We start from the raw sequence: 23,678 nt of genomic DNA on the forward strand, positions 1-23,678 counted from the left end.
TAGAAAAGACGTTAAGTGTGCCTTCACTTCCCTGCAGTGGTCTCATTTGCAGCGAGAGTCCACCATGAAGAAGGGGGGAGGGGCTCTGGGAAATCATCCCCTCACATGACCTATTTCATTTACGAAGATGCAGGGCTAGAGGCGCTGACCAGCCTCTAGGTGACCGCGCTCTGAACGGACAACCGTGGTTAAGCAAGCAGTCAGCATCTATGTTTCAAACCGTTAGAAGAAACAAAGTCAGCTATTCACACAGCTCAGCCATTTGATATATGAGAACCTCACGACAGAAGAACTGAACTATTTTTGGAGGGGATTAAATCCATTACACCAAACTCTTCTGGAATGATGTTTTAACTTTTGCTTTTCTTAGTTGTTTGGGGGTAGTATAAGCAGGGTTAATGCTTAATTATGTAGTTATTTCTATGCAGGTAGTTACTTAGTAATTTCTTTACCTATGTTCCCTCAAGCCTTACCTCTAGCAATTTGAAAAGAAAAAACCATATCCTAGCCACAGTTATTCCATCTTTCTACAGGGCTAAGTCCAGAGTCTTCTTGTAGCTCCCAGCCTGGGCTGTGGAGTTGGATGGGCTGGGTTTGAATTCTGGTTCTGCCATTGACTAGGTACTTGACCTTGGGCAAGTGACTTGATCTTGCATAATAAGTAACTTGACCTCTCACTATCTTCCTTTCCTCATCTGTAAAGTAGAGTTCATTTTAACACCCATCCTGCATGTAAAGTGCGATGCCTTTCACTTAATAAACATTCAATAAGTGTTGGCTATTAACTGCTCAAAAAAGTATTTATTGGAAAAAAATGTATTAAGGGAAAAGGAGAATTGCCACAAAGAAGAAAGCTGTTGACTCCTGCTCAAACCATCCCAGCTCCTGCTATTCCTCACATTTCAGGAACTCTAACATCATTTATCACGCTCATGGAAGGGAAGAGGGAAAGAGGAGCATAGCTAACTTTGTTTTTAACAGCAGAACTCCATTGTCATATGAAATTTACATGTGTAAGGTATAGTCTGCTTCAAAAACTTAGGATACAGATTTAGCTACATTACTTTTTTTCCCCTTAATTAACAGCTAGAACACTGAAGCATCCCATTACTAAAATGTCCAAAGTGTCAACCTCTGTCTGAGAACGCCAGGGGCTACTCAGTCACAGGGAGCACATCTCTCTCAAATGCCACGTGGAGCTGAAATGGTCTGGCATTGTTTGATTTACACCTCCCGCTGCTCCTCTCACCCAGGCCCTGGCCCCTCCGTGGGTGGACCTGCAGATTCCGGGGATCGCCCAGCCTGAGCCCAGCTGAGCTCCTGGCTTGGTGATCACAGCTCTGTGATTGCTCTCCAGGACAGAGCTTCTGTGCCAAGGGCTACGCAGGGGCTGCTGCCAGCAAGAGCCATGTGCTTCCAGGGGAGCAGCCGCTACAGACTGCAGCCCTCCTCTCAGAACCCTGTCATCAACCTTGATGTCTCTTCTCCCCTTAATCACGACATATTTTTAGGATTTTTCGGGTATGCAAATGTGTCTGCCTCCTCCCAACTGTATTAGTTTGCTAAGGCCACCCTAACACAGCGTGACAGGCTGGGTGCCCTAAATACAGGCTCTGGAGGCTACAAGGCCGGGAGCAAGGTGTCCGCAGGATCGGTTGCTTGCGAGGCCTCTCTCCTTGGCTCCTCCCGGTGTCTTCACGTGGCCCTATTTCCAAATACAGCCACATTCTGGGTACTGGGGGTTAGGACTTCAACATTTGAAATTTGAGGGGACACAATGCAGCCCACAACACTCATAAGTGACTCTACATACTTAGAGTGTAAGCGAACATTTTTAATTCGAGAGAGAGACATCGGTGCGTACCAGCGACATTCTTCCGGGACAGCGGGCACCCGGTGCTCATCCTACTAAGGCAAACACCGAGGGGTCGGTCAGACATTTAAGGTGCCCCGAGCTAACCCCAGAAGCTGGCAGCAGACTCTGATCCCAGAGCTGCTCTGGGAGAAAGGGCAGCGGGGGTCCAGCCGCTCCTTCACTCCCTCCTCGCGAGTCCCCTCTGACCGGTACCGTGGGGAACCTTCCGCCGGAGGATTCCAGGTGTCCAGGCTCCTTGTTTCTTTTTCATGACTGCACAATTCACCGAAGTTTGAAATGGGTGCGTTTGCTGCCGTCTGACGGTCTTCAGCTTTGGAAGCCTAACTCTGTGGCTGGCGTTCAGCCGTCCCCCTGGCGTCCGGGCGCGCTCCCGAGACCGTGCCCACGGCCTGGCGCTGGCGGGCCTGCTTGATTTTTCCACTTTGCCTCTTTTGGGAGACGGGCTTGCTAACCACCCTGCTCAGCTGTGATACCCAAGAAAAGCTGAGCGGGGAAAGTTAGCTGCCGCCTCCCTGTGACCCGCTTGCACATACAGGCCAATAAACCCGGGCAGAGTGACAGTGACAGCTGCCTGGTGGCGTTCAGAGGGAATCGAGTGGTTCAGTTCTGCAGCCCCAGGGACAGTATACCGTTACAGCCCGGCTGCTCAGAGAGAAACCGCCGAAGCTCCCCCGCGGCCGCGCAGGAGGCTGGGGCCCCTGCCGGGGCTGACCGGGAGCCCCCGCGTCCGCCGCCGCACTCTGTCCTCGCCGCCGCGCTCGCTGCCTGCCTGCGCCGGCCGCTTAGCAGCTGGGGTGGACAGGACCCCAGCCTTCGGGCGGCGGCGGAGAGAGGGTGCAAAGGAGGGAGAATGGGGGCGCGGCAGTCAAGTGCCCACTCCCAGGACAAGGGCCCCAAGGGGATGGTGCTGCTGGCCGGGAGGCAGAAATTCTCTCCGTGGGACGATGCCCTGCTCTCCGGAAAGGACCCACGGTCTCTGCTGAAGCGGGGCATGCGCCACGTCAGCTTCAGCCTGGTCACCAAGGGAATGACAGACATCCCCGACTTTCTGTGGGGCTTGTCTGAGGTCCAGAAACTCAATCTGTCTCACAACCAGCTCAGGGTTCTCCCGCCCGAGGTGGGGAAGCTGACTCGGCTCGTGGTCCTGAACTTGTGCGGGAACCGCCTAAAGAGTCTGCCCCGAGAAATCAGCCTCCTCAAGAGCCTGAAGGTGCTGTTCGTCAACATGAACTGCCTGACCGAGATGCCGGCCGAGCTGAGCGCCTGCAAAAACCTGGAGGTCCTGAGCCTGTCGCACAACTGCCTTTCCCAGCTTCCTGCCAGCTTCGCCGACCTCCCCAGACTGAGGAAGCTCAACATCAGCAACAACTATTTTGCTCACATCCCCATCTGTGTGTTTTCACTGAAGGAGCTGGATTTTTTGCACGTGGGCTCTAACCGCCTGGAAAACATCGCTGAGAGCATCCAGTGTCTGGTCAGCCTGCAGATCTTCATCGCGGAGAGAAACAATATCCACTCCTTCCCGCGGTCTCTCTGCCTGCTCACGAGCCTGGAGCTGCTGAACTTGAACAACAACGACATCCAGACCCTCCCGGACGAACTCTACCTGCTGTGTCGACTGGCGAGGATTGCTTGGAACCCCATGGACAAGGGGCTCCATATTTCCCATAACCCTCTGTCCAAGCCTCTGCCAGAGCTGGTGGAGGGGGGCCTGGAGATGCTCTTCAGCTACCTGAAGGATAAAAAGCACAACTGATGCGGCCCAGGAGGCGTGGACTGGAGCCAGTGCATGGAGACTTGTCAGCTGGGTACTTGTCTAGTCTAAACTTTCTCCCCTTACTGTTTGCGTGGCTCAGTGCTTGTGTTACCATTTGCTAAATCGTATTGAACACCTGTTGTAGGGAAGTGTTTGCTTTGAACTCTATAGGTTCCTAATAAGCCCCAAAATATTATGTTCATCTCATTCTAAACATAAATTGAAGCAGGCCTTTGGTTTTCTCCGAAGAGAAATAATTGCTCTGATTCTTCTGAGGAGTAGTGGGATTCAGCCCTTGGAATAGTGGACAGCAGGTCTGATTCAATGCAATCCAAAAGTCAGATATTTGCTAAGCATGTAGTGTGAGCCAAGTGCGACGTGAGGCACTGACACCGTCTGGTTTCAACCCTCGAATCGGCAGCCTGCAGCCAGGTAACAGCGAGACACACTCCTCCATCAGCCTTGGTAAGTGTTACCTGGGACCAAAGAGCCAGCTGGGGCCCTGCCCTGCCGGCGATGACCAAATCAGACAGAGCTTTCCCCTCAGGTTCTGGGGAAACAGTCAGAGGAACATTGTCTCTAAAATGTCTATAGAGTAAGAATCGAGCTGCTTGTGCTCACATCTGGTGGTGAATGATGGGGGTAGCATGATGGCTTTCAGATAATAAATACAAATCAGTTTTAATGTCAGTGTCCACCTTCTTTCCCAGTCCTCTTGCATCCATAGGCACATCCCTGAGCTTTTCTAGAGATGCCGGCCAGTGGTTACGTTATCCGATTCTAACTTCACTTCTCCTCCCTTTCTAGATTTGCCCTCTCAGAGATGAGCTAATAATTGGGGGGGAAATGGCGAAAAGGCAGGAAAGAGGAGGTAAGGCCTAGATAAGCCACAGAAAACAAGTAATTACCCTTTTCCCATTCAGAGGAAGATAGTATTTGCCACTTGGCTTTCACATAGGGACATTTAAAAAATGAGTTGAGTGTCATTTAAAAGCTCTTTGGACAAAAGGCTCTGTACAAATATTAAGTTTGTTTTGCTTTTAATTTTAAAAGTACACAGCTGTTAAACATGAACATCAGGACAAGCAATTACAGAGTTCCTGTCACAAGGGTCATTGGATCTTACTGCTGTCATGGCTGCCAAGAGTCTCTAAGACATTGCTATTCATTTGGAGTTGAAGATTTAGGATGAAAATGTGGCACTGAAGAAAGTACAGTACCTTCAGATAATGGAGAGCCAAGTGCCCAGGTTTCTTGGCTCATTTGTCTACAGAACATAGCAAACAATATCAAGACCTAGGATTTAGATTTGCTGCCAAGGCTTGTCTAACTTTTTCATGTTTAGTTTAATTCAGTTAAACTTATATTTATTAGCACCTTCTTTAGCCTAGACACTGGGCTGGGACCTCAAGAGGAATAACACCCTGCTTCTTCTACCAAGGAGCTCACACTTTGGTGAAAGAGACAGACCTGTGTGGGTTTCTAGACTATGTGGTAAATGTGAGCCCTGCTAAAGAGAAATGTAAGCAAGGGGCTGAAGCATGGATAACGTGGGTGGGCAGACTAGACTGAGCCCCAAAGTCTCAGTCACCAAAGAACACGGTGGGCTGAATCAGCCAGACCCTCCGTCCACTGCGGGCATCTTATCCTAATTCCTCCTCCTCCCCACTTCACGCCATTTGGGAAAGAGCAGCAAAGTGCTGGGGTGGTCGGTAGCTCATTCTCAGGTTCTGAGCTCAGGCAATTGTAGTGTAGAGCTGCCGTCTGACTTCTTTCAAGAGCTGCTCAAAGGGGGTCCATATAGCTTATTCATGGGGACAAGTGATTTACCTAGCAGACTCTAAAGTCAATTTTCCCATCCACAAAAGGGGGCAGCAATTCCCGCTGTTATCGTCAGATACCATGGTTCCCTTGGCACGTTTGTGCGTGAGCTCTTCTTTGGAGTCGTTGCCAACAGGTCTTACCAGCATCACTGGGAGGCAGCTGGAGAAGTCCCCTCTAAGTTCTGTCTCCAGCAGCAAGCGGAGCCCCGCATATCCCTGCCAGGCACACACAGGCACACTCCAGTAGCATCACCCACATTAGCTTGCTGGAGCCAAGACTATTTAAAGACATCAGTGGGATTCTTCCTTGACCTCATGACTCAGTGGGAAACTGTAGGGCGAGTCTTCCTCTGCAGAGCAGACCCAGGCAGATCACTGGCTGGAGCTCTGGCGGGAGCACACGCAGCTGTCAGACAAACACCGATGTGTGCCAGGATCACACCTGTTGGTGTCTGCTACTGACAGCCGCTTGGGCTCGCACTGAGTTTCCATGACCTTGCTGTGGGCAGAGAGGCAGGCTCGGGCAGCAGCGCCAGCTTTTACTGCTGAGCCATCCTTTTATTTCCTCTCCTCACTTTTTCAGTCACCTGATTCCACACGGAACCGTATTTTGAAGGTGACCCAAGAGCTTATTATACTTCTTATTAGAAAAAAGTGGTATCATTTGGTTGCCAGCGTCCATGGGTGCCTCTCAAGAGTGTAGTAGCAAGGTTTTCTTTGTTAACGCTCAGCACTGAGGAAATCATAGAAGTACTGGGAGGTGCCCAACGGGCTTTAGATATTGATTCTTCGTGAATGCTCCTTTATTGATAAAGGGAAGTGTTGTGCAGGGGACTGGCTAGCGTGCTTGGTTATTCAAAACCCTCACGTGGCGGGGATTTGATACAACCTTCAGTGTCAGATTCTACAGTCTGCTGACTGACTGCGAAATGCTTCTTGCTTCTCTTTTGTAGTTCTGATACTGCCGCATTCAGATCACTCCCAGGTATTTCTAAGGCTTCTGAGGATGACTGCACTGACTGCGGAGTTATTTAGCCAAAGAATACGAGCTAACTGGGTGCTTGATGTGGGGAGCTGGCTGCTCACGTTCTTGATGACACTGTGGTTTTCATGTCACCTGGCTCTCAGTTCAGAGCAATCTCAGTGGTGTGTTTAGAAACTCCTTTTGAAGCAGTTGTAGCTTAAAACCATACAATTAAGAAGAAATCCTATGTTCATAGGAAAGGAAGATGACTTTGAAAAGACACATCTGTTCAAGGAATAATACTGCTAAATGCATAAAACTCCCGCATAATAGAAAGAAAAATGTCATCATTACTTAGCTTGTTGGCTAAATAAATGGTTAATAGAAGAATTGTACTCCATGCTCAGGCTTAGCTAATAGGCTGCCTTTCTGCAGTAACAGAAGACAGAGCGACCGCGGGACTGTGCATCTGTGCGCACACTGACGTCGCACTGGCACTGGCGAGAGAGGATGCTGCTATTACGGCAGGGATCCAGCAAACGGAACATTTTTCTTCTGGTCATGTATCAGTGCATTTTAAAATTCCATTTCCTATGGCTCAAAGCACGTACTAAATATGCATTAAAAACAGAGGAAGATTGAAGGACTGTGGGCTTCGTCACCGGAAGACACATGCAAGTGTCAACACCTGAGATCACGGGGCTGAGTGAGGCCCGAAGGCTGGGCTTCAGTGCCTCTTCTCAGTAATATCCATACCCTACGGAGAGTCTGTCCTGATGGAGTTCCTGAGATTCTGTTACAAAAGATGAAAAATAGAAGATGAGTTCAGGAAATGGTCTTAAAAAAACAAAAACAAAAAAGCAAAAATTCAAGCTGCTAGATTTAGCTAATATGAAGATACTACTCAATTTCCATCAGTATCTACTTAACTATCCACACGTGCTCTATCTTCTTACTCCATCAGAGTTATTTTCAGTACCGTGTAAGATATACTTGAGAAACACCAAATACCCAGCCATGATTAAATGTGCAACTAAGTACCAGTATACTTGATATAGTTATAATTCATCCAAAAATACCAAAACACAACCTCTCCATATATTTTAAGAAAATGGAATAAAATTCAGAGGAACATGAAAGCTATTATAAACAATAATGGGAATGATCTTGACCTTGTTGAGAAAAGAACTTTTTATTAAATGTTCCTTTTAAGTTGTATGTCCAGTTGAATCCAAAGCATTACTAATTTAAAAAAAAAGGGACAGCACAGTAATAAAAGAGATGCAGAGAAGGCTGGTCATGAGTCTGTGAGCGTCATTAGGCAAGCATTGCTGAAGGCCTTAGCACGCAGCTTGCTATGCAGATTTTTTTTAGTGGTGTCAAAGGAATCTACTTGCAGGGAGAGAGCTTATTTCTCACTGCTTCTAGACTTACTCCTTATTTCAGCATAGGACAGAAAATAAAAGGTAAACGGAAGTCCATTCTGAAAGTGTCAAAGTATTTACTGATACTCTTGAGAGAAACATACATTGTGAAAACTACAAGACCATTGGCCTGATGGCATGGGCTAGAGCTGCTCATGGAACATCACATAATCACCCGTATTCTTTGGTCTTGAGTGACTTGAGTTCAGAAGTCAGTGTGCCAGGACATGCCGCTTGGGGGAATTCTGTCTCCTGAATGTCATGCCCATCACCCTGTGCATGCATTCGAGAAGAGGCCCTGTGGTGTAGTGGGAAAAGCTCTGGCCTGAGAGCTGCATGTGTTGATTGCATAAGATTTACTGAGCATCTGTGCATCCTAAACTACCGGTGTTGGGGACAGGACGAGAGACAAGTTCCCCACCCTCCAAGAGCTCCCAAGTCCCTGGGCAAAGAAAACGAGGCTCAGCTAAACATGATGCAGTCCTCTGAGGACAACTGCCTTAATCGATGCGTAAACTAGCACAAAGCCATGGGGCGGGGCTGCAGGAGGCGCAGAGGTGTGGTGTGACTGAAGTGGTGTGGGGTACACACAATCTAACACGATGGTTATCGACCCAGTGGTTCCTTTGTTTTGCTTTGTCTTGATGGAAAATTGTGACTCTCATTGTCGCAGAGTGGTCTGCTTTATAACACCTTTGTGGCATTTTTTTCTTCCTGCTTGAATCTAAGATTTGGGCAGGCACATGGGGGGAGAAGGACACGTTACAATAATGGTGGCACCATGTGTCATGGGTTCGAGAGGTGCTCCCAAGCCCCTCCCCCACCGCATGTGGGCGAAGGTCTCTCCTGAGCGTTCTAAAAGGACCGTGGGTTAGCATGGCCTTCAACACTGGCTGCTCATCAGAAGCCCCTGTGGAACTTCAGAAAAAGAAAGCCTTAAATTTCAATTTGAGAGATTCTAATATAGTTGGCGTGAGTGAGGCCTGAGCTGCTTTTTTTTTTTTTTAAGCTCACTACATAATTCTGCCACTGACTCTGAGCTGAGAAATACTGATGTAGGCTCTTACCTAAACCTTCAGATATGGGACTAAGCCAACGGGGCCTGGAGCTACCAGCTGAAAGAGAGCAGTCGAAGGTGGGAGATCTCTGAACCTGGCCGGTGGATGGAAGCCCTGCTGGGGCCTCGTGATTAAATTCATCTGGGCACTTGTGGAAAATTTAGAATCCCAGGTTCCTTTGGAAGACTTTCAGATTCAGGAGGTCTAGGGCAGGGCTGGCATGTGTGGGTCTGACAAGCACTGTAGCTGTTTCCTGTCATAAGGCCGACTGGAGAAAACCTGCGCTAGCAGCATGTGTGCCCACCAGAAAAGGGCTGCCGCTTGGATTCTAGATTAAGCTGCTCCCTGGACGCTCCTGATTTTCCTGACGAGCTCTGCCGCTAGGCTTCGAACTCTTTGCTGACTTTTACTTTTGCATCCAGCATAGGGAAGCTGTTCAGTAATGACGTACTGAATGAATGCACGAGAAAATGAACCCGTGTGCACGGACGACTCAGCCTCTCAGGGCCTCAGTTTTCTGTAAAGTGAGGCAATTGAACTTACTTTAAGGTGAACTCACTTTTAGCTTCTTTCAGTTCTGAAATACTGACTGTATTTTTTTTTTTTTTTTGCTTTGTCTTCCCCTTATCTAATGCCTCACTAAATAGATATCTGAGCTTATAATCATTGTGATTACTGAGAAAAGCAAGAAGCATGAGGAAATGGGTCAAGATCAGTATGACTGCTTTAATATCTCCTTGCTGCAGCATAGAGGTCTAATTTAGTTTTGCCTTGAGTTTGCAGACCTCCAGATTGTCTGGACTCCATCTCTAACTTTTTACTGGATTGGAGGCTCAGAGGGAATATTTCTGTTTGGCTTTGTTGATTGATTGATTTAAAACGCCTATGTTTCTGGAGAGAAGGAATTTCTAATTATCTGTTTTCCATAAAAAAAGTGCTAATTGGATTTGATTCAATAATAGGATTTGGGTACTTAGAGCTGGAATTTATGCCTTCTTCACAGCACTTCCTCATGCACGTGCACGTATGAGCCACATGCACGTATGAATTTTGCTATAAATTTTCAAAAGCAACTTTTGGAAGTGAACACACATAAAACTGCAAAATAGCTCTTCCTTTGGTTTCTTTGCTTCTTAATAATATCGCTCCTTTCTCTGCCTCCACTGTTTTAGTTAAAGCCTCAAATTGATGATATCTACATTGTGGAAATTAGAAATTAATGACTTTAATTTGTTTTTCACTAACCTTCCTTATAAGAGGGCAAGTTACAATTGTGTTTGATAAGGATTCATGAGTAATTTTGTGGCCATAAGTACTTTGAGAATTCAAAGTATGCTTCTGGTATTATGCTCCTCGGCCAAGATATATGAGAAGGTTAAGGAATATTTTCATTGTGGAAATCACAGAAGTAGTATAAACAAAGAATCTAGCCAAGAAGGATAAAAGTCTTCCTTATGTTTTAATCCTTTAAACTTTCTTATTATCATTATTAAACATCTATTGTAAATAATTGAGAAATCTGTTTATCTCCCAGAAATGTATATAATATGTTTGTTATAGAACATTTTAATTGTTCATCTGACGATGTAATATGTTGTCCATAGAAAACTGAGTTAACTCAGTTTGTAAATTAGCTTGGTAGGCTCTTTATATTTATCCACTAACTCAAATGTCCTTTTAACTGACTCTTTTCTACAGCAGAAGAGGGAAAGTAACTCTCTTTCTGACAGATCAAAATGAACAGGTTCTTTTTTATGCCACGTGAGGTTGGTTCCCTCATAGTCATCACCTATTGTGCAAAGGACAAGGGTGAATTTGACAAAATCACGTAGCATGTGTGCAGTGAAGGGTTGACTCAGCAGGCCTAGGGTGTTCAAATTCTGCACATTTCCAAGAGAAGTGTGGCCTTTGACCAGCTCCTGAGGAAAAACCTCTAAACCTGCCTGATAAGAGTGTCTCTGTGTACCTGGGCTACACCAGAGAGTCCATGCTACAGCGTGGTTTACGGTGTGGCCTTCAGCAACCCAGTATTAGTCTGACCTCTGGAGAAGCTGGAGACTGAGGAGCTGAGGTCAGTCACGTGGGAGCTCCATGCCTCTGTGACCAACTCCCAGTAAAACCCTGGACACCAAGGCTTATGTGAACTTCCCTGGGTGGCAATACTCCATATGTGTCACATATCATTGCTGGGAGAATTAAGCACCACCAAACAACTCCATTAGGGGAGGACAATGGGAAGGTTGTGCCTGGTCTCTCCTGGATTCTGCCATATGCACCTTCTATCTGTTGATTTTGACTTGTGTCCTTTTGCTGTAATAAACTATAACCATGAGTATAACAGTTTTTTTCTGAATTCTGTGAATCCTTCTAGCAAATTCTTGAACTTGAGGGTGGCCTTAGGGATCCCCCAAAGAGCATGGGTTAAATAGGAGACTTTATTAAGAAAGCAAGGGGAGAGAAGCTACAGGTCCTCAGATTCCCCTCCATGCTGGCCACGTGTGGTGGGTATGCCTTTCTGGGAGAGAACTTGCTCTCTTGATAGTTCTCTCTCTTCATGGGGAAATCTTGAGCACTATAATAAGACACCTTTGGTGCCTGCCTGTCTGGTTTTGATGCTAGGAGTGGTCTAAGAAAGCCAGCTGCACCACAAACCTTGGGCATCATGGAATTGCCATAAGGGATGGAAGTCATCAGTCCCAGGAAGACAACCTAGAGTGCCATTCCCTCCTGAAGCCCTGGTCCCACTAACTCATTATCCAGGCGACCAAGAGGGAGCTCCCACATCATTTCTGGAGGTTCTTGCTCCTCGGAGAACCCTTTGACAAGATATTAGGCATATCACACTTTCCTCCCAAGTGGAATAATGCTACTCTATCAAGAGGTCATTTATATGTCAAGCTCAGTTATTCAAAATACTGCTGAGATCCCAGAGTTAATGTCATACATTTATTCATTTATTCGTAGGTGAGACCTTTAAGCTCATCATAAGATAATGAATGAATGAATGCATAAATACATACATACAGACTATGTTAGATAATGACAAATATATGGAGAAAAATAAAGCAGTGAGGGAGGATAGATTTGGGGGGGTATTTGTCGTAAGGTGAGAAAATCATGTTGAAGCAGAGACCTGTAGAAAGTGAAGAAGATAGCCATGTAGGTACATTTTAGGAGAAAGTATTCCAGAGGGAAGAGAAAGCACATGGAAAGGCAGAAGTGTGCCTGGTATGTCCGTGGAATGCAGTGGGTGCAGGGGAGAACGCTGAGGTCATGTTGATGTTGGAGATGGCTCATGTGAGGCTTTAGGCCATTGGAAGAACTTTGGCTTTTTCTCTGAGTGAGGTGGGAAGCCATTGGAGATTTTAAGTAGAGAAGAAACACATACTAACTTACATTTTAGAGGAGATACTTTGACTACTGGGTTAAGAATAGACTATAGGGGCATAAGTAAAAGTATGGAGACAAGTTAGGAATCTGTTGCAATATTTCAAGTAACAGATGAGGTTGGCTTGACCAGCGTGGAAGTGGTGGAGGTGATCTGATTGTGGAGATATTTTAATTATAGCACCATCAGAAATTGCTGATGGATTGGATGTGGAGAGAGACACACTCGTGCACACACACACACAGAGGGACAGAGACAGAGAGAAACAGAGAGACAGAAAGATCTAGAATAACTTCAATGTGTTTGACTTGAGCAACTGGAAGGATAAAGTTGTCATCTATTGAGAGAGGAAGGGTTTAGAAGAGAGAACATCAACATGATAATTTTAAGATGATAAATAGATTTTCAAATGGGTCTGCTGCGTAGGCACTTGGATAAAGGCCCCAGAGTTCAGGGGAGAGGTATGGATTGGAGACATAAATTTGGGAATCCTCAGCAAAATACCCAGGAAGGAGTCAGGAAAAGACGTATCAATTGTCAAGGGCTTCAATAAAAAATGGTGATTCTTTTTCTTTAAGTTTTGCTACTCAAAGTGCTATACTCAGTCATCTGGAAAATTCCCATATGTGGTAAATGCTTGTTTATTCCAGATGCTGAGTAAATGAGATATTACTATATCTGTATCTCAGATCTGTATTTGTGAAAACCCCTAAAATTATTGGTTGACAGGAAGAGAGGCATTCTTCAATCACACGGAAATGAGAGCATAGCAGGGCAAGCGTTTGGAGTGGATACTTCTGCCCCATGCCTTTGTTTGCTCCACTGCCCCTCCCCACTGTCCTGATTGTCATTGATTTTAATCAATCATCAAGCAGAGATGCATGTTGGTCTCGTTCAACATTTACTGGAACACAGTTGGACAAGTCTCAATTCGTCTCCCTTCTCTCTTTTTCCTTCTCCATTGGTTTTAATTTATTTCGATCTTGGAGAATATCATTATGTTTGTAAGCTATGTGCTTCAAACAAGAGTGAGGGATGGCAAAACTAACATTTACATTGGATTTCCTCTTCGAATTTTGGAATGGAAAACTTTCCTTAAATCTGTCATTCTCATAAGTATGTTTTAGAATGCAAAAGCTGATAAATGTAATTTAAGGTTTGCCCTGTATTTTCTCCACCCACATGCTGCAGGTGCCTGCTCCCCCACTGGCATCTTGAGGGGTCCATGAGACAAGGCGCCCAGGGATTTCTCAGTCACTCTCTGTTGTATTGTGTGTTCTGCTGCTTTTCTTGTTCTAAATGACTAATGTCTCTCCTATTAAAGCAGAAGCAAACAGCTTTCTTTTGGAACTCTAACTAAATCTACCTTTTATTTTGCCCTTATCTCATATTCTCTCCACAGGTGTGGCAACACCATAAAGTCACGTATAAGGGGGCATTACTGGGCTGTAGACTCTTATTTGTGCGTGTGGGCAGAGACACTGCCATAGGTCATGATCCGTTCTTGCCCAATCACGCAGAGAGAGGGGCTTCTTTCCTGAGATCAATGTAGGATGTGATTCATTGTTTCTTTTTCTTTCTCTCTCTCTTTTTTTCCCACAGGATATTGAAAATAAAATAAAACAAAATGCTGAACAGTTCTGAAAGCCAAGCAGTTCTATTGGCATGTATGTGCACTTATTTTTTCCCCATATTGGTCAAATACTCCGATTGTTGTTTCCGTCTTGTTAATACAAGGTCTTCTGAACAGACCCCACGTGTCTTGCTCAGACCTCAGAGACAGCCCGCAGGACTGTGCCTTCTCACTGGGAAATTACTTTCTCCACACGTGTTTTGATGGTGATAGGTCTTTTTCTATCTTGTGGTTCCTCCTTCTTGGGGAATAGAAATGTAAGGAATAATTTCTGATTTGATACTTGCCATTCTACCCACATATCACTGCAGTTTAAAAACTGTCTACAAATTTGCTAACAATTTACTTTAAATCTATACTTTGGGAAAATTGGGGACAAAGTAGAAAAGAAGAAAGAACTTGTTAAAATAATACATTTGCAGGGGCCAGCCCCATGGCCGAGTGGTTAAGTTTGCACGCTCCACTGCAGGCGGCCCAGTGTTTCGTTGGTTCGAATCCTGGGCGTGGACACGGCACTGCTCATCAAACCACGCTGAGGCGGCATCCCACATGCCACAGCTAGAAGGACCCACAATGAAGAATATACAACTATGTACCGGGGGGCTTTGGGGAGAAAAAGGAAAAAATAAAATCTTTAAAAAAAAAGAATAATACATTTGCGAATATACGTGAAATATTTGGAAGAAGAGACAATTCACTAATTCTACTGGGTTCATAGCCTTGTACAAAGCTACATCTATGGGGGCTGGGCAAGCTCATTTCTAAGCTAAAATCCTGTAATTCTGCTACATAGGAAGTCTCAATATAAGTGAGGATGTTTTCTTTATCTTGCCTAATTCAAAACTGTCATAGTTCATCACTAATTCTAGAAAAGAATAATCAACATTTCCGTTTACCAGATAAAGTGACACAGCCACAGGAAAGTAACACAAACACAGTTCAAAATTGACAGGATTTATCAGCTTTGAAATGGAAATTCTTGATTTTTTTTTTTTTACTTAGAGGATTAATATTATTTTGAGTTTTGTGCAAAAATGAGGCCTTATTAATAATGTTCCCACATTATTTCAAATCTTTAAAACTCAATTTTTCATATAATGCAACAATACTGTATAAGGCAGAGAAATGTCAACTAGTTTCATATTGAAGGTAAAAAAAAGTTGTAGTTTATACCCAAGTCCATAGGTCAAGGAGTGGACAAATATTTATGTTTTTTCTCTTTTTGCTATTACTCAGGCTAACATCCATTCAGTAGTTGCAAGCTCTAGAATTGGAACAAACAAACCTTAAAACAAATCTAATCTAAACTTCTTCTCCATACATATCTCTTTAAAAACGCTTGTAGGGGCCAGCCTGGTGGCATACTGGTTAAGTTTGCATACTCACTTTTGGCAGGCTGGGGTTCACCGGTTCGGATCCCACGTGGACCTACAACACGCATCAAGCCATGCTGTGGCAGCGTCCCACATACAAAATAGAGGAAGATTGGCACAGATGTTAGCTCAGGGACAATGTTCCTCCAACAAAAAGAGGAAGACTGGCTACAGATATTAGCTCAGGGCCAATATTCCTGACAAAGAAAACAAAAATTGTGCTCAGACAATTTGATAACAGGGGCTCACTATGCAAATAGTCCAGTCCACTGATTCCTTGATATTTCTCCCTTAAATATGAGCCTTCTCCCTTGTTCTCCACCTCTATAAATGGTACCTCTATCCACCCAGAAACCCGAGATTCCGTCCAGCCGCCTCCCTCTCTTAATTCTTCCATAGAATCTATAGCCCACTCCTGAGATTGTTCCTCCAAATCCTTCTCTACTGCTCGTCCACTACCGTCCTGTCCATCATGCCTCACTCTCATCTCCCTATTTCCTTCTCTTGGCCCCTTTTTCCTTCCATCCTCCACACAGGCACAAAGAGGGATTTTAAAGAATGAAAATTGGATCATGTTAGATCCCTGCTTAAAGCCCTTCAGTATGAACTTGCAATAAAATGCAAAATCCTACGATCTACAGGCTCTTGCCAACTCCAGCTCTCACTATTTCTTCAGACTCGTTACGCACCCCTCTGTTCTCTCATGAATGTGCACCCATATGGCCTTCTTTAGTTCCTGGGCAGTCTCAACACGGTCCTATCTTAGGACTTTCAAACACACTGTTCCCTGCCCCTGGGTGACCCTGCCTGGCCAAAGCCTCCTCCCCCTTCAGGTTTCAGTTCAACACACTTTCTCAGGAGAGCTTTCCCTGACCGTTCACGTTTGCTTCATAGTCCTGACTACAACTGAAATTATATGCACAGGTCTGGTTGTGATTGTGTGCACGTATAATTAAATGCATATATAATTACACATATACGCATATGGACGTATATTTTGCATAATGTTTGCCTCCCACCCGTGACGGTAGGCAGCATATCTGCCTTATTTCATTGCCACCTTACCCCACATAGAACTTTGTTCCTGGCCCCCATTATGTACTTAGTACATTGTAAAGAATGCATTCACATCCGATTATTAGAAATCATTCATTTGGAAAGTGTGCCTTAGTTGAAATTTGTTTTATCAACTAAGTGATGTAGTGTGTCCTTGATTAAGAAGTGCTTTTTAAGATAAAACAAAGTTATGTTCATTAAAAAATTTTCTACTTGAGAAGTAAAGAATAAACATACGAGGTGCTCATCACTTATTTAGGTTAACTTTAACATTAACAGTGCATACATAATTAAACTCACAGTCATGAGTTAAATAAATAAATGATTAGCTTGGGGACAGTATGGCCACCATTGGCAGTATCATCTTGTTCACTGTTTGTTTGGTAGAGGACATTATCTGCTTGCTACAGTTTACCTACATATGTTTCTTAGCTGGTGGTATGTGGACTAAATAATGATAATAGTTAAATAGGATAATAACAGAAATGCAGGTAATTTATTGAGTACTTACCATGAGTCAGGTCTATTTAATTCTTATAAGCTCTCTAGTATACAGATACCATCACCCCGTTTTACAGGTTGGGAGACTGAGACCTGAAGAGCTTAAATTGCTTGTCAATCTAGTAAGTGAAGGAGCTGGGCCCTGACTCCGGGTGTGTCTGATTCCAGGAACGGCGCTCTCAACCACTGCTCCCAGTTTTCTCTCAGGTACAGGTCCCTGATCTCCCCAGGGAGGGCATCGGGTTGTGACTGGGACCCCTTTCATTTGTGCTTAGATAGCTCCCCTTAATAGGACACAGAAGATTTCTTTCGTCAGAACTTTAGAGGAAAAGACTGAAGTAAAGAGAGCTATGCAGTTTACTGTGATTAAATTCAGTCCGTGCACCTGAATGTGAATTTAAGAAAGAGACCGTTAATATTCAAGCACATCCGGGTAGTTTTCGGTATTACTACCAACTCCCCCACTGTGGGTATTGGTGAATCCTAGTGATTTACATCTCCCAGTTAGTCTCTACAGCAATCCTGTTAATTGGTTATTTTCCCTGAGGAAAGTGGGGCACAGAGGGCGCCCATAGTGAGGCGTTGGGAGCAGCGAGCTGGGGGCTGACGCCTCTCCTAGCCTGGAGGAGCTGGTTTCCCGGGGGCAGCACTGGGCGCATCTCCTGGCTGCTGCCACTCAGCGAACGTGACCTTAGGGAAATGTCAGGATCTACTCCAACAGGAGGCACCATCTACGGCAGCGCCCTTGTGGGCAGAATTAGAAATCAGTGCGAGGCAAGGCGGGAGCAAATGAGCGACAGGAGGGGTGGGTGAGAGCGGGTGAAACCAGAGGCCGGTGGAATTCACAGGCTCGGGCTCTCGCACGCGGGGGCGGGGGAGGGGCAGGCGGCGGATTCCCGCTGGCCCTGGTTTCTCCCGCCCAGGAGCCTTTGGGGCAGTCCTGTCCGGTTCTGGGAAGGCCTCTGCCTTTGACACTCTGCTTTGCTTCTTCCCTTCTCATCGGCACTCTCCCTGCTGTAGCAGTTGGGACGGTGCCGTCCTGTAACAGAACCAGCATGTTCCTCTAAGAGAGCCCTTAGTTTTGGCGCCACAGCAGCATGTGCTTAAATCCTCCAAGGACAGACTTTGCGCTTCAGGTGCGTGGAACTTACTCCCCCCACCACCCCGCCATATTTCTCTAGACGTTGCTTTTTGAGTTCCTCGTGGTTAATGCCCAAACTCAGACCACTTTGGAGTCAGGGGGACTCAGATGTGCGCCCCTCACCCTAGGCTCCCCAGTGTCCACAGGTCGCCTAGGCGCACTCCCAGACTCCCTTGGTGTTTGCTGGGAAAGAAGTTCTGCTCTGGGGTGCGTGCTGGCAGAGAGATCTTTGCCGTTGTCCAGGCAGCCCATCCTCTCCTTGTCTCCCTCTCTTCCCATAGTCTTCCTGGTGACTCTTTGAGCTGAGGTTGGAAGCCGTCTCCCAGGGCTTCCAGACACACTGCTGTCTGTGCACGCTCCAGGATCACGGTCCAGGATCACGGTCCAGGCTGGGCCCTATGGTTGATCACATTAAGCCCACTGTGTCCTGGGCTCCAGAGCGTCTTCACTGTTCGGAGCTTGAAACAGGCCAACCCATCCTGATATGAAATCTGTCATTTCTGATACAGACAGGTCTTCAAACATTGTAGGAATAGTTTATTGATTGTTTTCCAATAAACAAATACAAACGTTTTTACACTCTGGTTTCAGTTGTAGCGATTCTGTTAAAATACTTGGCTCTGAAAATCGAAGACAGCTGAAGGACTGTTGTAGACATCAATTCAGCCCTTCAATAACGTGTTCAATACCTCCACAAGTGACAGTAAATCAAGGATGAAATGCAACAGCAAACAGCGAAGGCACATTTCACATATGCTGGCAGCTCTGTCATTTCAAGCCTCAGACAGAACACTGGATCAAAACGCCACATATGATGGATGGTGCTTGTAAGTCCCAGATGAGTTGCTTTGGCTGCTGATATAGCGGGTACTTTTTATACTACGTAGTCCAAGTCAAAAGAAGAAAACATTTTAAATGTATGGCAAAGTTTAGTCCCATCCCATGGGAAAATCCATACCCCCGGATATCCTTGTAAGAAGTGCCTGTCTAGGCACGCTATTCCACAGTTTGTCCCTCACTGGGAGAGAGCAAGAACCAGCAAGAAAGAGGTCAACAGCTCTCCAGGGTGCCTAGGGCGGGTGGCCCACTGCGGAATCCTCACGTACCACCCCCAACTCTGAGGCTGATTCTGCTTCTTACTCTTTCCGCCTCGTTCACCAGCACGGTCCTCTCAAGCTCAAGGCCCTTTTCTTCCAGAGCTTGCGTTCATCTGGATTCCTGAAAGCCTCCATATGTTAGCCTTTCATTTTCCCAGTTTTGTCTCTGGCTCTGGTTTCCATTCAGAATCCTCTGACGTTATTTCACTCTGCTGTAGGAAACCTTTCTTGGGAAGGTCCAGGTTAACCACTGCTTTCTCTCACCCCAGGACTCACTCTGAGTGGGATCCCTTTGTGCCCATTCTGAGGTGTGTTTCTGGGATAATAGACACCCAGGCTGCAAGTTTGAAATGCTGTTGTGGCATTCCTTGTTAAGTGGTTGAAGGGGATTAATGTCACTCACCTCTTCTCCTTTTGCTGTGCCTCTAATTTCAAGAGTCATGAGGTAGAGCCATCTGTCCTCCTCTCTATTTATCAATATATTTAGACAAGCCTAATCCCTCTACTGTGCTGGAATGTCGCCCAGGAAGTATCCATAGCCTCTGGGGCTGACATTACAGCATCGTCTACGCACAGTTGTAGGTATGTGGCTGTGAGGGACACGTTAGATGGCACCCAATTAAGTGACCACTTCTTTCTTGCCTTCTGTTGGTAGCTTTGTGGCATCGTGGATGCCACATGGGATGTGTGAATTACCTGGCACAGCCCCACTACTGCCTAAAATAGTTCCTTACATGTGGTCAGCGGGGTCAGTTGCCACAGAGACCATATTACAGAAGGCATTTTCCAAGTCTATTTGAAAGCTGGAATTAATATTGTTAAATGAAGTAAAGTGTCTCCTCTAATTGTGCCTTTTGAACTAAATCAGGGTCAGCAAATTACAGGCTGCAGACTAATTCTGGATCATTGCCTGTTTGAGCAAATAAAGTTTTATTGGAGTGTAGCGCCGCTCCTAGCCTCTCCTTTACACATTGTCTCTGGCTGCATTCACATTACAGAAACAGAGTTGAGTAGTTGCAACACAGACCTTAGCGGCCCATAATGCCTAAAATATTTACTATCTGGCTCTTTTCAGAAAAAGTTTGCCGACCCATGGACTGTATTATAGATTCTGAGGTTTGCTCCTTCATGAACACAGGGAATCCTGAAGGCTTGTGGATGAGTTCAGAGGATGTGATTTTTGCTTCAGTAGAGTTTTGATGGTGGGGTGATCCTGAAGAAGGTTCATGTGGCTCGAAGAGCCAGACCTTCCCACTCTCACAGCGGTGCCTCGAGGAACGAGGCTGATCAACTTCTGACTTTTCCTTTTGCCCGCGTATCTTAAGGTTAACAACTCCAGTGTTCCAGAAGTGGCGCTCTAAATTCTGTATGGAATTGAGATTATTTTTTTTTACTCTCTATTTGGTGCTGTTTGTTCTACTATCTACAGGTTTCTGCTTCTTTCCTTTCTTCCTTTCTTTTAGATTTAATTTTTTTTCCCCATTTCATTTTTTGCTCTGCTAGTTGGGAAGTTATGCAGTTAACTTGTCAAAGTCTAAAGTTAATCTGTATCTCTACGGTCCATCTATACAAGCCATTTAAAATACTTTAATTCTGATTACTTCTCTTTCTACTTATTCTACATTTTTTCACATTTTGTATTTTAGTTCTCTCTCTTTTTAAAATAAATCACACATTTTTATTATTGTTTACGACAGTCTTTGTTTGTTAGTTGTACCCATATATTTAGCGCATTTTTGCCTTACCATTCCAGCTTAGACCACCTATCTGGGAATCACATTTCTTCTTTAACCAATGTATGTCCTTTCAAATTTCCTTTCCTGACATGCTCTAGCATGTTAATGGTCATTGGAAAATACCATTAGTTTTTATTTATCTAAAAATGTATTTGTTTTGTCTTTCTTCTTGAGTGATATTTTCTGGGGATGTAACTCGAGGCTGAGTGTTATTTTCTTTTAGCACCTTCATGTCTCTCCACTCTATGTCGTCTTCCATTGCTCTTTTTGAAAAGTCAGCTGTCAGTCTAACTGCTATTCTTTTTAGGCAATTTATCTTTTATCTATTGACTGATTTTATGATTTCTCTACTTTTCTCTGTTTTCCTTCACTTTCATTATGATGTCTCTTAGTGTTTTATTTTTATTGATCAGACTGGTTTGGATTCACTAACTTCTTGAATCTGTTGATTGACATTTTTCCTCAGTTCTGGAAAATTCTCAGCAGTTATATGATTGCCTCTCCCTATTCTGTCCACTCTTTCTGAAACTCTGATTCAGTGTTTGCTATATTTTTTCTCACTCTATCATTGATCTTAAACTCTCTTTCATGTTTTCCATCATTTTTTCTCTCTAGGCTGACTTCTGGGAAATTTCTTCAGGTTCATCTTCTAGTTTGTTAATTTCTCTTCAGCTAAGTCTTGAGCAGTTAAACAGATCAAATGAATTTTTAATTTTAATTGTTATATTTTTAAATTCTAGAAATTGTATTTGGTTCTCATTCCGATCTGCTAGGTCTTCTTTTCTAACCTTTTCCTCATTACTGTTTCCAATCCTTTCCCTTCCATGTCATTTAACATATTAAACATACTTATTTTATATTCATTGTCTGATAATTCCAATATCTAGTGTCTTAATTCAGTTGTGCTAATTTTTGTTTTCGTTTCTGTTGCCTTTTGCTCGTAGGTCTTGTTTCCTTGTAAATTTTGTGATTTTTTCACTGTGGAGCTTTATCTGAATGAACTGAAGTAATCCTCTGAAAATCAGGTTGAAAGTGGGGAGGGGATTCCTCTAGAGAGGACCTGCATTTGCTTCTGCTGATTCTTGAGTGCCTCATCCACCTGGGATGGCTTTAAGTTAATGTATGTCTTTATGGATTCTAGGTGGAAATTTTTTTCTCTGCTCAGCCAAAATCTTTACAACTGGACATTTCTCTTGCTATCTCCTGGGGGTAGGAATGTGGGTTTATTTCTAGCTCACCTTTATCTTGAGGGTTAGCCATCTGGTTGGAGTTTAAGTTGTTTTGAAGGTAGGAGGCAGACTTCTTCCCTTGGGCAGACTCCAGGCTGTGTCTCCTTTTCCTCATGCCCTAAGAAGCTATGGTAAATTTAAGCTCAGGTTCAGCTAGTTTTGGCAAACACTTTAGTTTTGAAAATGGCTGCCTCAGTGATTCCCTTCCCTCTCTGAATTTCCACTTTCTAGGTCACTGCTGCATCTAAAACAATTTTTTAAAATACTATATCCAAATTTTAAATTTGTTTTATGTGGGATCATGATTCAGGTTTTGCCATGATGTTAGAGACAAAATCCTGGAACCGAGACTTTATGGGAATGTCAAGTTACACCTCTAGCTTTCAAGTCTCTTCCTGTGTGTATAATATACAGTTTAAATTTGAATGTTTTTGGTAACATTTCATAAACTAAGATTTAATAAAATAATAAAATGTTTATTGTTCTTTGTTCTGATTTTAACAATATCACATGCTTATTACAGACACTAAATGAAATGGGAAAATATCAGTAAGAAGGTTGACACCACCACTAATCCCACCTTCTGGAAGTAACTACTATTCATATTTTGTTATATCTACTTTTATCCAGATTTTGGTATGCTATTCTATTTTTAAATAGTTGAGAACACAATTCTTTTAAATAGATTTGTTTAATTGGAAGGTGATCATTCTTTTTTGAGATGTAAGTGATGAATAGCATTATTTCTTTTCCTTTCTATTCTGTGGTCATGCGAATGGTTAACTGCTTGTAAGGTATACTACCTTCCTCAGCATAATCTATCCTGGTGGATCTAATCAAAAGAATCCACTCAGAAGACCACGAGGGAGTAGTAATTGAAGAAACAGTGCCACCCGGTGAGAGATGGTAAAGGATTCAGCTATAAAGGACCAAGGCCATGCAGAGATGACACTGCCATCATTTAAATGCTGCTGTAGGCTCTGTTTGCACTCTGTCTAAAAGAAAGGGGAACAGGATGAAATTAGGACTGGGATTTAATGGATCATTTATATTTTACGAATAAAAGTGATTCAGTATAATAACCTAATTACAATTACAGAAATTTCACATTAGCTCAGACCTCTGGCCCTGTCTCTGAGACAAGGATAGAAGTGCATCCATCTCATGCCTTATGCGAAGGCCTGAACAAACCTGTCTTGACTTGCTGTGGTAGATAAGATTGTATCCAGGTTACTAAAATCTCTGAAAAATGACAAAAATATCCCATTGATTGAAACATTTTGCTCCACAACCATGTTTTCCTCTCCATTAAAGCCTCCTAGAGTGAACATGGGCCCAGTTTCCTTGTGGTTGTAGATGTAAGGGGTGCAGAACACTGGGAGAGGTTTCCAACAAAAGAACCCAAGCCCACAGATATTAGTCAGGCCAAAGAAACCCTGAACGCTTCCCATTAGACCTCAATGAGCACAAAAGAGGAAGAGTCTTTTCACTCTTTCAAGGAGAAGTCCTAGGTGGGGCTACACTGCCCTTTGACTCTGTAGATCCACACGAAAGATAACACCCATTGTGCTTTGTTTAGGTAAGTAGGATCCCCTTCTGTAACAAAAAGCTCAGACTCTGGTG

General features: G+C 44.3%; 1 protein-coding gene across 18 annotated transcripts in view; it reads left to right on the top strand.

Annotated features, from left to right (window-relative positions):
• Positions 1–794: 794 nt before the first annotated feature.
• The window catches only part of LRRC30 (leucine rich repeat containing 30), a 37,558-nt gene continuing 14,674 nt past the window's right edge, over positions 795–23,678 (top strand). For 5 of the 18 annotated variants that reach the window (XM_070627411.1, XM_070627414.1, XM_070627412.1 and 2 more), the window contains exons 1-2: positions 795–4,097; positions 16,930–17,059. In XM_070627411.1, the coding sequence (XP_070483512.1) occupies positions 2,727–3,632 (906 nt within the window). In that variant the 5' untranslated portion in view covers positions 795–2,726 and the 3' untranslated portion in view covers positions 3,633–4,097; positions 16,930–17,059. Of the gene's footprint in view, positions 4,098–4,439; positions 4,504–6,408; positions 11,237–13,891; positions 13,957–16,929; positions 17,060–17,872; positions 17,989–18,274; positions 22,533–23,678 lie in introns of those variants that run through there. The other 13 variants (XM_070627417.1, XM_070627413.1, XM_070627416.1 and 10 more) reach the window with 8 other exon arrangements.

Source organism: Equus przewalskii, chromosome 7 (assembly GCF_037783145.1).
Source record: "Equus przewalskii isolate Varuska chromosome 7, EquPr2, whole genome shotgun sequence".
In the NCBI taxonomy this organism is placed as follows: domain Eukaryota; kingdom Metazoa; phylum Chordata; class Mammalia; order Perissodactyla; family Equidae; genus Equus; species Equus przewalskii.